Raw genomic sequence first — 14,184 nt, 5'->3', positions numbered from 1 at the left:
TTTAGACAATGATATCCTAAATTAACCAGCACAATTTAATACATTGCCATTACACTTAAACATTTACACAGTTGCAAATCTACTTATTTTAGGCATAATTTTATATAATATTTTGACAGACAAAAATATACGTTCTGGAACCATTATATGCATCTGTCTATGAAGTAGCAAACTTACAATAAATTATATATTATACCAGTGTAAATTTACATGAAAGCTAAAACAGAAAAAGAAATCATAATTTATGTTTAAAATATAATGTTAATTTATTATTTTCAAGTAAAAGAGGAATAGCCATTATATTAGATTCACTTATTTTAAGCTTATACTCATTTCATATTCACATAAAATTCATTCCTTGTAAGTGTAGCAATGAAGTTGTATTTTGATGCTGAGTGTTTGAAACAACTAGTTGTTGATATTGCAGTGCAGCTACAGGCTTGCTGATTTGAATATGTGTGGGAAAAAGAAGCATTTAAATTACTCGAGAAATACGTTACAATCATATCAAAAGTATGAAAATAAAATATATGTTTTCTTCTAATGTTTAATCCACAGGTATTGCCTTCCAAGGTTAATATAGCCAGTGTCTAAATGTTTCGTTTATTTTATTTTCATTTGAGGGCAGATGTTGAAAATCAGGTCTACTGATTGAAGCTAGAAGAACACATAAATGTCTGCATTACTCATTCTGTCAAAACAAAGCAAATGATGGGTAAAAAGTATACTCTTGCACATTTCACAGCTTTGTGATACAATTGTCTTGGAAATTGGGTGGAAATTTATGCACAAATGTGCTTAAGACAAGACCTTGTGACCATTGTTTCCTTCCTTGCGATTTTAAACCTTTTTTGTATTTAAAAATCATCTTGCTAACATTTAGCACATTTGCGGATTAATAACAAACTAATCTTCTATATACCTACTTTGAGGGTAGGTGAGGAATAATGGGTTAAATACAATATAATATTATTTATTGGCTTAAATTATTTAAGTTATCTAGTTTTAGCATTTTGAACAGGGCAAACATTTTCCCCCTGTTTTTGTCTATTGTGAGAAATTGAATTACATGGAAGACATTTTTAATGTTAACCTTTTTTCCCCACTGAATTTAAGTGTGGTTGTTGGGACAATTGTTGCCTAATGGAATGGTACAATGTAAAGAGACCTGTAAAGAGACGATGCCTCCCTGTTGCATTATATGACAGTATGAGTGAGGTGTTTCCTGATGCACATGGTGAAAGCCTGTGCCTCAGCAGGTTGAGACAGATGCTCAGGGTGACAAGATGGATAAAAGCCACCATTCAGGTAGCATGCTGGGGAGCATGGTGCATCTGGAATAATGGTGCTTGCCAGGAATTGTAGTCTCCAGCAATTAATTACTTTTATGTGTCAAATGTGTTAATATCTGTGTTTTTTTCTTTAATGAATTTCTTGCCCCTTTCTCTTTTTTCAATCAATACCTGAGAATCATGGACTCCCATACTTACTGGCTCCAAAATATACTCCTTCCATGTACTCCATAGGGTACTGAATAGATTCTGAGAAAATAGATGAAGAAAAGTAATTCTCTTTTCATTTAGATATATATGATATTCAGTGAAGATTTTGAATGCAATGTAAATTCACCATCAAATTTTGATAAAGCACTGAAAATATGATGCATATAAAATTNTTTTTCTTTAATGAATTTCTTGCCCCTTTCTCTTTTTTCAATCAATACCTGAGAATCATGGACTCCCATACTTACTGGCTCCAAAAATATACTCCTTCCATGTACTCCATAGGGTACTGAATAGATTCTGAGAAAATAGATGAAGAAAAGTAATTCTCTTTTCATTTAGATATATATGATATTCAGTGAAGATTTTGAATGCAATGTAAATTCACCATCAAATTTTGATAAAGCACTGAAAATATGATGCATATAAAATTATTTAATTTCCCCTTTTAAAAATTATCCTAGACATTAAATTCATGTTTAATGATAAAGATGTATTATCTGATGCTTTGAGACAATTACAATTAAACCTTATGAAAGGAATTCTAGGGTCAAGATACAACTTTTATTCTTAATGTTAAACACGAAGTTAACTTCATTTTGTTCATGATTTGCAAAAAAGAAGTATTTTGAAAAAAAAAAAGTGCTTTAATTTCAACAATTCAGACTGACTTTCTTTATGGGATCAGATTCCCTGATCACTTTTCAGCTCATCACTTCACTTTGCTTTTGTAGACATGGCTGTAGTTATTTCTATAACGTGTGACTGGTGTGAAAACACTTGAAATGGACACAAATCATTACACACACACTCACACACACATGTATGAGTGTGTATGTGTAACAGCAGAAAAGGAGCAAAACAGTATTTAATGACCAATCTCATGAATGTTATCTCGCCATCAAATGTTAAAATTGATGGCTTCTTCACTTTAGGACTCATTTTATTTTCTGCTTTCTTCTACATTTTAAAATTCACTATGTACTTTTTGTAGTAGTAATTTGTCTAGTCTCTAAGACTGGCTTATGTGAAAAAGTGCCAAAGAGTAGATCCCTTAACACTAAATCTTTCCTATTAATGAATATCTAAAAATTAGTAGTTTGTTTTTTTCTCATTTTACTACTATCATGAGGTGTTGTGAGGGCTTCCCATAATAATCATTCAATGAAATATATGTAAATTTAGCAGTGTGCCTCTCGTTAACCATAACTGATGCTGTGTGGCTACCTCTCCTTACATAAGGCCCAATTTCACTTCCAATATTAACTTACATATTAATTTAGATATATTTATTTTATCATGGAGCAAAACTTCATACACTTGAGATAAAGATAAAAAGGTACTGTTCCTCCTATTACTTTCTGCTTAATTAACTTATTGCTTTAAGGTTGCTTAATAATCCTTCAGGTACTCTTGTTTATGCATACAGTAGCTATGGAAACACACAAATTAACCCAGTGCTCTTCTACAAAGATGGATTCTATTTTCCTATCACCTTGCACATAAATAAATGCCAGTATATAATTTTTTGTGTGTTTGCTTTGCCCATGCTCATATTACATGCCATTAATAAAAGAATAACAAATTGCACATTCAGCAAATGTTATAGCTCAGAACATGAAAGAAGGAGTTAATCATCACACTAAGAAAAATCAGCTGGTTAATTCATTGCACCATTCAAGGGAGTGACTGAAGTTATTCTCATAGCTTCAGTGCTATAATGAAACTAGACTCATCAGTGCATTAGCAAACAGTTTGTATCAAAACTATCCAATTTCCTTTTTTTTAGTCTCTTTCACATCTACTTCCCTTTTTCGTAGCAAATATAAATGCTCTATTTGGCCCTTTGTTCTCTCAGTGGAACTTTATTTTTTATACCTAGCAAAACTATCTAGCATCAAACTCAATATTACTATGGATGAGAAAGAAAGTTGTTGCTTTCGTAGGTGCTTCCTTCTAGCTTGGCTTGTATTTGTGCAACTGCACTTTATATGAATTTTTACCTGCCTGAACATTGTTTATATTTTAAATATATTTTTGTATGCTGCAAATCTTCTCTCCAAAACTACCCTATTATAGTGTTCTGTTTGCTAAAGCAGTATTTTATTTAGATGGGGTCACTGTAAATTATCTTCAGTCCCAGACCCTTCTGGACTGGAATCAACATCAACGAAGGCCTCTTTATTGGTGAAAGTTGAGCTGAGGGTCATGCTCTGTCGCGGCTTCACAAGTGCAAGTTCATCTAATTTGATATTTTCATTTTTGACAAGAATTGTCTTGTCCATGTTTTCTTCACTGTGTCTTGCAACAACAGCATCAAATACATCTAATTTAGGTGGCAAGTTTCCACTTTCAAATAGATATTTGGCAAGATAGGAGATGCAAATGTTGGTTAAGAATGAAGTAACCATGGCAAGTGTTTTAAATGGGAATTTCTGATTATATATACCATTATCATCAGGGTAATAGCCAGGGTAGAAGATCAAGGGCTGAAGATAGAGGTATGGCTCCCCTCCAGTTATTCTCAGGAAGAGGCCAGAAACATAACCTGCCACAGCCCCATAGGTGTTGGTTCCCTTAACAAAGAGTACACAAAGCAGCTGGGGGAAGATGACGATGTAAACAAGGTCAGAACTGAGGTACCAGAGCCCATACACAGTCTTCGTCAGCAAGGCCATGGCTGTTGCAGATGCTCCAAACACAAATACTGTGATTCGCATGACCCAAACGATTTCTTTGTCCGAAGCCTGTAAGAAATTGCCACAGTGTCAGCTTTTTGCACAGTGTCTTGACTCATGTAGGTCAAGAATGAGACACATTTTTTGCTTCAAAACTGGTCTAAAGAATTCCCCTGGTTCAAATGGCTCAATCTATGGGAAAACTCAATACAGCTACAGCACCCAAAGCAAACAATTAAGGTGACTTCCTGGGTGGACCTTTGGGAGGGGTTTCTGTGTACCAGATGCATGACACATAGGCCACCTAGGCCTTTTCCTGAATGCATAGGGGGAAAGGCAGGATGAGCTAACGTGGTGTCAGAGAGGTATAATAAAGCAAGGGAGGATTTCCTCACTTTACATATTAGGGGACAGTTCTTATGTGGCATTGACAGATCATAGGCCATCTCTACTTTATCTCTTTGTAGATCCTTAAAGCTAACCACCTTCTGGCGCTCTTGAAAAGACACATGTGGACGGGCGCGTTGGCTCACGCCTGTAATCCCAGCACTTTGGGAGGATGAGGCGAGCAGATCACGAGGTCAGGAGAGCAAGACCATCCTGGCTAACAAGGTGAAACCGCGTCTCTACTAAAAAATACAAAACATTATCCGGGCGTGATGGCGGGTGCCTGTAGTCCCAGCTACTCGGGAGGCTGAGGCAGGAGAATGACGTGAACCCAGGAGGCGGAGCTTGCAGTGAGCCGAGATGGAACCACTGCACTCCAGTCTGGGCGACAGAGCGAGACTCTGTCTCAAAAAAAAAAGAAAAAAAAAGACATGCACACGTATATTTATTGCAGCACTATTTACAATAGCAAAGTCATGGAACCAGCCCAAATGCCCCTCAGTGATAGACTGCATAAAGAAAATGTGGCATATGTACACCATGGAATACTATGTGACCATAAAAAGGAATAAGATCACTCCTTTGCAGGGACATGGATGAAGGTGGAAGCCATCATCCTCAGCAAACTAGCACAGGAACAGAAAACCGAGCACCGCATGTTCTCACTCATAAGTGGGAGTTGAACAATGAAAACACATGGACACAGGGAGGGAACACCACACACCAGGGCCTGTTCGGGGGTGGAGGGGGGTGGTGCAAGGAAGGAACTTAAGAGGATGGGTCAATAGGTGCAGCAAACCATATGGCAGATGTATATTTATGAAACGAATCTGCACGTTTTGCACAAATATCCCAGAACATAAAGAAAAATTAAATACAAAGAAGAAAATGCCTTGTCCAAGGCGTTCCTTTGGTTACATTTTACAAAAATCAAATAAAATCAAAACAAGGCAAAAGCAAAAACATTGGGATTGTTTTGTTAACTAAAACCTACAGAGAGGCAAAGCTTTAATCAAGCAAGAAGCATGCTGTTTTGGAAGCACTTTGATTCAATAAAGAAAATCAAATTGAGAGGATAACTTCTAGCAAAGGTGGACTATGGAGTGCAAGTTTAAAACAGCTCAGAAGTTACAAAAATACATGTCAAACAACTTACCATGCCCTGCTTCCACCAAGATTCTCCATTGTCGTAGAGAATTTAATTATACTAACCGTTTTGGTAGATAGTTTAAGTTTCATTACTCTTTCATCGGAAAGACAAGAAGGTTAAATGATAGCCCTGTGACTGTACCTCTTGGGAAATAATTATATTGATTTGTTCCCTTTAGTATTGACATGAATAATAACACGTATTGATAGCATCCATTCAGCATAGGTATAATTTGTTATTGAATCTCATATGCTTAATCAAAGTACAGTCAGATTTAATGGAGAATATTAATAAATATATAATAAAGTATATACAACAAATACAACATCAGCAGCAGTAAGAGCAATGCTAGTAAACGACAGGTTGAAGGAAACTGTTCTTACATTTTGTCTGAAGGAAAGCTGGTAGATGTTCCGCGCAAACATGGAACTTGCTGACAAGATGGAAGAGTCTGCTGATGACATAACAGCAGCAGAAACTGCACCAAGACCAAAGAAAGAAATATACACAGGGCAGAGATACTGCAGAACAATTGGTAAAATCATGTCTGCTTCTTCTGTAGTCTTGGGATCTGGAAGCCCATATGCCGTCTGGTTCCAGTCTGTTGAACAGAATCAACAACCATTACAACAACCAAAGAGCCAAATGTTCTTTATCCATCTGGGGTCATCCTATTTACTAGGTTGTTTTGAAATAAACTCAGAATCATGTACATTAATCTGCTTAGGTGTGAAGTCCATGTGCTGGTCAAGTGGAAATGTCTTATATCTCCTGACTTCTAAAGGGTATTGGTTACAATTAGGGTTATTCACAATGCCTACACAGACACTGGTAGTAAGATACATATTTCCTTCCTGCAGTGATGGTGTTATATTGCATAGAATCATAGAAAACAAATGCTTATAAACATAATTCTAGAGTATTCCTTCGACCACTTGGAAATGTGGTGGGACACTCACTGTTTCTTCTTTAAGGCTCAGTTATTCATATGTAAATGAAAAAAGAGAATAGTAGGCCTATTCTCAGCCTTCATCTCTCTGTACATAAACTTGGTTTTGAAGCTGCCTCAGCATTAATTTTCAACTATTTCCACCTTGCATAGAATTTCAATAGATTAAGAACAGTCCCTTTTATTGAATAAAAGTATAGTCATGTGGCTGAAATTTTCAGGAAGTTTTGGTTGTGGTAGGGTAAGAAGACTTGAAACACAGATTTATCTTTGAATACATAACTTCTTTACTGGTTAGTTGTAGCATGTATTTAAACACTATGGAATCCTTAAATGTACATTAGCATAGTTGGCTTTTTATTTGCTGAACTTCTTTAATATCATGATCACTGGACCAAATAAGAATTGTTCTTTTTGGATCCTACCATTTTTTTCTTCCCTCATTTTCTACTACAATTGTCTCCAAAACCTGCTTACATGCAGGCAACTTTGTGGCCTTAACTGAGATGTTACAATAACAGAAATAACAAACAAGAATGTGTATCTAATCCAAGAAAAAATAGGCTTAATGGTGTTTCTGTTAGCCTGTGTTCCTACAATAAACACACACACACACACGCACACACATGTTCATATATGTTTTCTGCTTGTGAGAGAAATACTATCTTTTTTCAAAGACAAACACTACCTACCACCTTTGTCAGTCATCTTTACATCTTTTGAAGTGTTTGTCTCCTGGACGAACAACTGGAATGGAGAATTACACTATGAACCAGGACTGCTCTCCTAAAAGTTAAACAATGCAATAAAAGACTCTAGTAACTGAAAGTCAAAGTTGCCATAGGAATATCACCCTGGATCACCTTTACAAAATACAACAGGGCAAAAGGTGAACTTTAATCTATTTTATTACCTCTACCTAGAAGATGCCTTCAAATTTGAATTAACATGATGTATTTTCATTGAGTGCTCTTAAAAGTTACCACACAGGAACATAATGGTCAGGAGTAATTAATATATTTAATTAAATTAAAGGTGAGCTTTTGAACATGTTCCACATAGAGACTAACAGGGAGATAAACATTTCATAATGCTCTTTTTTCAAAACTGTTTTTCAGTAAGTTATTCTCTAAGTGACTTTGTTTCTTAGTTTGTCTTGACCTAAACACTTATTCATTGCTTTCTTCAAGAAAGAAAACTCCTAACTAAAATCTAATAAAGATGTGAAGCAGAAATCTCAAGTTCAAAGTGATCTTTAGGGAGGTCATGAGGATGACAGGTAAACTTCTCTAACCCTGTGACTCTCAACTCTGGCTCTCAACTCTCCTAGGGGTTTTAAAAGAACACTAGTGCTTGTCTCTATCTTCAGTTATTAAAATAAAAATCCTGTGAAGTAGGCCAGATAGCTGTATTTTTAAAAGATACCCCCACCATTCCCCAGCTGATGTCAGCAGGCACCTTGGTTGAGATACACTGCTGACAGGACTGCATATAAACAATCGATAAATATACCAAAACTGGGAGGAGGGTGTGCTCGCCAGTGTTTCGTACTGGAATGAGCAATCAAAAAAATTGGAGGCTGGGTGCAGCAGCTCGCACTTGTAATCCCAGCACTTTGGGAGGCCGAGGCAGGTGGATCACTTGAGGTCAGGAGTTTGAGACCAGCCTGACCAACGTGATGAAACCCCATCTCTACTAAAAATAAATAAATAAATAAATAAATAAATAAATAAATAAATAAAATAAAATAATTGGAGACCGCTGAACTATAACACAATTTACTGAATGCTATAACAAATTTATAAACTTAAATGTGATGAGAACGAATTCACCATGTGGAGGTAAGAGGGAAGTGGGACAGAAGGGTGTCTGGATGGGTATTGTAAACTAACTGGCACATGTGGTGAAGCTACAAGAGATTTACCTGTTGATGCTCCAATGGCCCCAATGAGTATGGCTGGGACAGCCATTACCAGGCACCCGAAAGCTGCCAGGAAGGACAGCACTTGAGCATAGGTGGCTGAGGATGAAGAGAGAACCCTCTGGAAGTATGCTTGCCATGGGATTCCACCCAGCATCTGTGTGGGAAACACGAGGATGGAGAGTGAACTAGAGGCAAACATCTATTCTATTTTTTTAAAAGAGATTTATTGCAATCACATTTAATAGTCATAAGTAGAACTTAGAAGTATGTAGTCACAAACATCAATTAGTATCATTATGTTTGCTATGATCTGATGTCTACGTTCCCTCTAAATTCATACAATGAAATTTTGATCACCAAGGTGATGGTAAATTTTGATCAAGTTGGCAACTTTGGGAGATGATTAACCCATGAGGGTGGATTCCTTATAAAAGAGAGCCAAATGAGTTTTTTTCCTTCCACCATGTGAGGAGGCAGCAAGAAGGTGCCTTCTATGAGGATGCGAATCCTCACCAGGCAGTGAATCTGCCGGCACCTTGATCTTGGACTTCCCAACCATGTGAAAAACTGAAAAATAAACCTGTGTTGTTTATAAGCCACTCCGTTTATGATACTTTGTCATCCAACTGAACTAAGACAATGTATCATCAACTTTCAATCATGCAGAATTTCCTGAAGTTCTTTTTCTCTATAATTACATAGAGCAATTATTTCTTTTCATTTATTTACCTATTTTGAACTGCACTTAAACTACCCTAGGGGCTTTCAATTTGTTATCATCTGGTGGTTCCAACCATCATAAAATATTCTCAAAAAAAATTAAGATTTTGAAAGTATGACATTTAACCTGAATCAATGCAACCCAAAAATATTTATACACTCCAATCGTGCGCCAGGCAATTTAATGGCTGTAAAAGCACAAACATGAATAAGATATGGTTCTTTCCCTGGAACTTACTTTCTACTGGGAGAGTCAATGTATGTGGTGTTTTCCGAAGTGAGCATTGCGGAGTGCTCAAGGCAATACAGCCGGCATCAAATAAAATACTTCTATGTAGTATATTCATTTTACTTTGTACCTAAATATTGGATGGTTGCTTTTATTAAATGATTTACATCATACATTAGTACAGAATACATAAGCAACTGATAGATATACATATCTCAATTGGAATGTGCTTAAATTTCTTATTGAGCATATATAATCAAAAATGTTTACACTATAATGCAATTTGTTGCATGATATAAAGAGGTCTGTATGGGAATTAAAATGATAAACCGTTATTTGTGATGAGAAAGAGGTGGTAAAAAGAGAGAAAGGGTAGCTGCATGTTAACAGGAAAACGTGCAGAAATGAAGTGCAGATTGTCCATAGGCTTTGAGAGCATTTCCAGAGGTGGAGATGGAGGGAGAAGAGAGTACCTGAGAGAGAAACTAATAGGAAAAAAGAAAATAACGACAGCAACCAGGCAGCTGAGACCACTGGGTATTTGGTATGATGAGAGGTCAGTGAGTGAGGGAGTGGTTGCAGGAGAAGCTGGAAACATACTTTTGGCTAGATTACTGTTACTTCTCTTCCTGGCATAAAGTCAATATTCCATAAATATTGGTCACATGAACGAATGAATGAATTGATAAATGAGCTTGCCATAGCACAATGTATTGAGGTTTCATTAACTGCCTGTCTGTCTCACTGGGCTCTGGGTTCTGGGGACGTCTGTCTTATCATGGTCTCACCTGAGCTAAGCAGAGTGTCTGTTACATAGATACCATAACAGTCACCTTCTTATAAAAGCCATATATGTTCAAAAGTAATTAAAGGGAAAAATTCTAAAATTCATAACCCCATTCCTCAAGTCTATATTCTTCCAAAACCTTTTCCTTTCATTTTGTGACCTGTTTTATCAATATATCATTAACATCTTGCATGTCAATGACTTGAATGGATCGATACATCATAAATTACATATTCATCACCCTGGACATTTAGGTCATCAGAAATTTTTAAGTAGGGTAAAGCCTGACTTCATCTACAAACAGAAGCTCTCATAATGCAATGGACTGAATGTTTGTCCTCCTAAAATTCATACGTTGAAACTCTAATCCCAATGTGATGATATTTAGAGGTGGAGCCTTTGGGGGATAATCAGGTCTTGAGGGTGGAGCCCTCATTATGGGATTAGGACCCTTTTAAGAAGAGGCCAGAGAGCTCGCTCACCCTCTTTCGACCATGTGAGGGCACAACAAGAAGTGGACAGTTTGCAACCTGGAATACTGCCATCTTTAGAACCTAATCATGCTGGTTCGCTGGTCTCAGATTTCCAGCCTCCAGAATTATAAAAATTATATTCTTCTGTTTATACATCACCCAGTCTATGGTAAATTGTAACAACAGCCCAAACTGACTAAAGTAGTTAGCAATATGGAAAGTGGGCATAGGGGAGTAACAGGTGGGCAGGCTGCCATCAGGGAGACTAGTGGGGGTTATCATACTAGACCAGGTAAGGAATGCAGTCTACCTAATAGAGAGCAAACATGGGGACAGTGGGAAGGTTCCAAGTGTGACTGGGAGATACACTGACAGTATCATTAGCAGGACTTGACAAGTCATCTTCATGTAGGGGATGTAGGAGAGACAACTGGAAGATCAAGACCATTGATGCAGCATTTCAAGGCTGATTTCTATAGTTTATTCATTTTTCAACATGTACTATTTTAACTTGCCTTACAATTTGAATCATGAATACAACTAAGTCATATAATTTTGTAAAGCTGGAAGAAAGTTAGCAATCACTTTATACAATGTCTTATTTTAAAGATGAATAGTCTGAAGACTAAAGCGTGGTGTAGGGGAAAGGACTTTGAGTTCTTAATATTGTATATCAATCTCTAACTCAGACAATGGTGTGATTATTGACAAATTGCTTAACTGTTCTAAGTCTCGTCATCTCTATGATATAACCATAAGCACATCTACTATGCAGGTATACTTACATATACATATTTACTCTTACTCCAGTTCATAATTTTAAGCCATTCCAGAAAAATGAGAGCCAACAGATTTCTCAACAATCCTTAGGCAAAGAAGCCCTCCAGTGCACTACTGGAAATATATATTTTCCCCATAGTTTCCTGCCCCTTACTAGAAACATTTTACTGAAAAGACACAATCACTTTGAATGTTGAGATAATGCTAAAATTCAGCCACGTGCCATGCTCACAAAGTCGTACAATACTGCCAACCTTCTACAGAGAAAACAAAATAACCAATTTACCTTTAAGTTTAATAGAAAAAGTAATCTATTTCTTTTTTAAAAAAGATTATTTTTGTAGAGATGGAGCCCTGTTATGTTGTCCAGGCTGTTCTCAAACTCCTGGCCTCAAAATGAGCCTTCCACCTCGGACTCCCAAAGGGCTGAGATTACCGGGCTGAGCCACCACACTCCACCATAATCGATTTCTTACGTTGAAATCAAATACAGTGTGTTATTTTCAGGCCTAACTCCTCTAATTAGCACAGTCATAAAATCTGGTCAGTTCTTCTGGTTGTTCCCTCTTGCCTCAATGGGATTGGCCATTATCTCTTCCATGTTCTCCTCAAAGTGCCTGCACCTTTGCCCCAAAGTTCTGCCTGTTTTCAAGCTTCCTCTGGCTCCTGAGGGCCTCTCTGTTGGCATTTTCCTGAGTGACACGTACTTTTCCAACCCGCCTCACTTAGGGCCTGTAGTCATTCTCTTACTCTGTAATTCAAGAGTGAATGAGAGACTTATTCCACAAGTTGGGTTTCATGCCTTAATTCAAAACACAAAATAAAGCTTTTACGAGGTTTTGCCTTCAGGTTGGGGAAAGTTCTAGGGGTAGGGCATGTTATTCCTTGACTTACATCACAACGGAAATGAGGACACACCACACAGAACACCTCACGTTGTCCCCTTAGGGCCTCATTTGTTCTCCACCCTGACACTGTCAGCCATGACAGTCCGGCCCTGGCTCCACCCTCCCAGTAGAGAGTCCCCAGTTCAGAAATGGCCATGAGCCCACAAGCACATTTTTTTACTATGAATATGAAAGTCGTGAAAATAAATTTGATTTTAGGAACAATTAGATCACATTCCTCAGGTAAAGGCAATACTTACCAACAACAGAAAACTATCAAGCCAAGAGTAGACTTCAGATGAGTCAACTGTTCCCAGCCACGGCTTTTGGTATTTGGCATGCACAGCAGTGAACCCAATGTCTGTGACTGCAGGATGTGACAATGCAAAGGGGACGCTGATCCACTGCAACAGAAAGTGACACTGGAGCCCTAGGCCATGATTTTCAACTGTCTGATATATGCAAGATTTATACACCTCACACACTGCACAGCTCAGTAGTTCCTCCAGTTCAGACAGAGAAGGACCGGAAATCATGTTCTCTGTTTTCCGTTGGGCACCATAAAATACTGATTTAGATAAATTAAAATAACACTTTGACTATTTCTATGCTTGATTATACCATGTCATACAAACTATAGCAGCAGTAACACAAAATCTCTAGGAAGAAAACATTGGATTTGAAATATCTGTCAATCAATCTATCTATCTATGTATCTATCTCCCTGCCTATCTCTCATCTATCTGTCTCTGTCTGTCTGTGTCTGTCTATCCATACACACACACACACACACACACACACATATGTACATAGATAGGTAGCTATTGAGATATATATCCCCTTGTTTGTGGGTGGTGGGAGGAGGGGAGAGATGTGGATTGTTTTTGTTTTCCTCTTCTGTTAAATGTTGGATAACACAAACTTGAGTTCTAATAAAAAATTGTATTTCTCAGCTGCTCAGGAGGCTGTGGCAGGAGAATTGCTTGAACCTTGGAGGCAGAGGTTGCAGTGAGCCGAGATTGGACATTGCACTCCAGCCTGGGCAACAGAGCAAGACTCCATCTAAATTTTAAAAAAAATTGTATTTCAAAAAAAATAAATGGGTGCCGGGCACTGTGGCTCAGGCCTGTAATCCCAGCACTTTGGGAGGCCTAAGGTGGGTAGATTGCTTGAGCTCAGGAGTTCTAGACTAGACTGGGCAACCTGGTGAAACTCCATCTCTACAAAAAATACAAAAATCAGCCAGATGTGGTGGTGTACACCTGTAGTCCCAGCTACTCGGGAGGCTGAAGTGGGAGGATTGCATGAGCCTGACAGGCAGAGGCTGCAGTAAGCGGTAACTGAGCCACTGCACTCCAGCCTGGGTGACAGAGCCAGACCCTGTCTCAAAAAAGAAAAAAAAAGATGGTCAGATACAATGGCTCATGCCTATAATCCTAGCACTTTGGGTGGCCAGTGTGGGAGGATTGCTTGAGTCCAGGAGTTCAAGATCAACCTGGGATATATGGTGAGACCTGGTCTCTACAAATAATAATAATAAATAAAATAAAATAAAATAAAATAAAATATTTTAAAAATTATATTTGAAATATATATCCATATAAAAGAGTGTGTGTGTATATACACACACATATATATACACACACCTCTTGAAGTGCAAGTGTGTGTGTATACATATGTGTGTGTATACACACACACACTCTTTTATGTTTTCTGTG

At 37.6% G+C, this 14,184-nt stretch overlaps 1 protein-coding gene and 1 long non-coding RNA gene across 3 annotated transcripts in view; one reads left to right on the top strand and one right to left on the bottom strand.

Moving 5' to 3' along the window:
- The window catches only part of LOC108539570 (uncharacterized), a 38,199-nt gene extending 33,469 nt beyond the window's left edge, over positions 1 to 4,730 (top strand). For both annotated transcript variants that reach the window (XR_001888429.1, XR_001888430.1), the window contains one exon: positions 4,648 to 4,730. This is a non-coding gene — a long non-coding RNA (uncharacterized LOC108539570). The remainder of the gene's footprint in view (positions 1 to 4,647) is intronic.
- The window catches only part of SLC5A7 (solute carrier family 5 member 7), a 25,427-nt gene continuing 13,794 nt past the window's right edge, over positions 2,552 to 14,184 (bottom strand). The window contains exons 6-9 of the mRNA XM_017888364.1: positions 12,727 to 12,870; positions 8,591 to 8,744; positions 6,101 to 6,318; positions 2,552 to 4,249 (exon numbers count right to left, since the gene is read on the bottom strand). Coding sequence (XP_017743853.1) covers positions 3,620 to 4,249; positions 6,101 to 6,318; positions 8,591 to 8,744; positions 12,727 to 12,870 — 1,146 coding nt within the window. The 3' untranslated portion in view covers positions 2,552 to 3,619. The remainder of the gene's footprint in view (positions 4,250 to 6,100; positions 6,319 to 8,590; positions 8,745 to 12,726; positions 12,871 to 14,184) is intronic.

This window comes from Rhinopithecus bieti, unplaced genomic scaffold, assembly GCF_001698545.2.
Source record: "Rhinopithecus bieti isolate Rb0 unplaced genomic scaffold, ASM169854v2 scaffold_1885, whole genome shotgun sequence".
NCBI classification, from domain to species: domain Eukaryota; kingdom Metazoa; phylum Chordata; class Mammalia; order Primates; family Cercopithecidae; genus Rhinopithecus; species Rhinopithecus bieti.
This window is presented reverse-complemented; position numbering and strand designations above follow the sequence as displayed.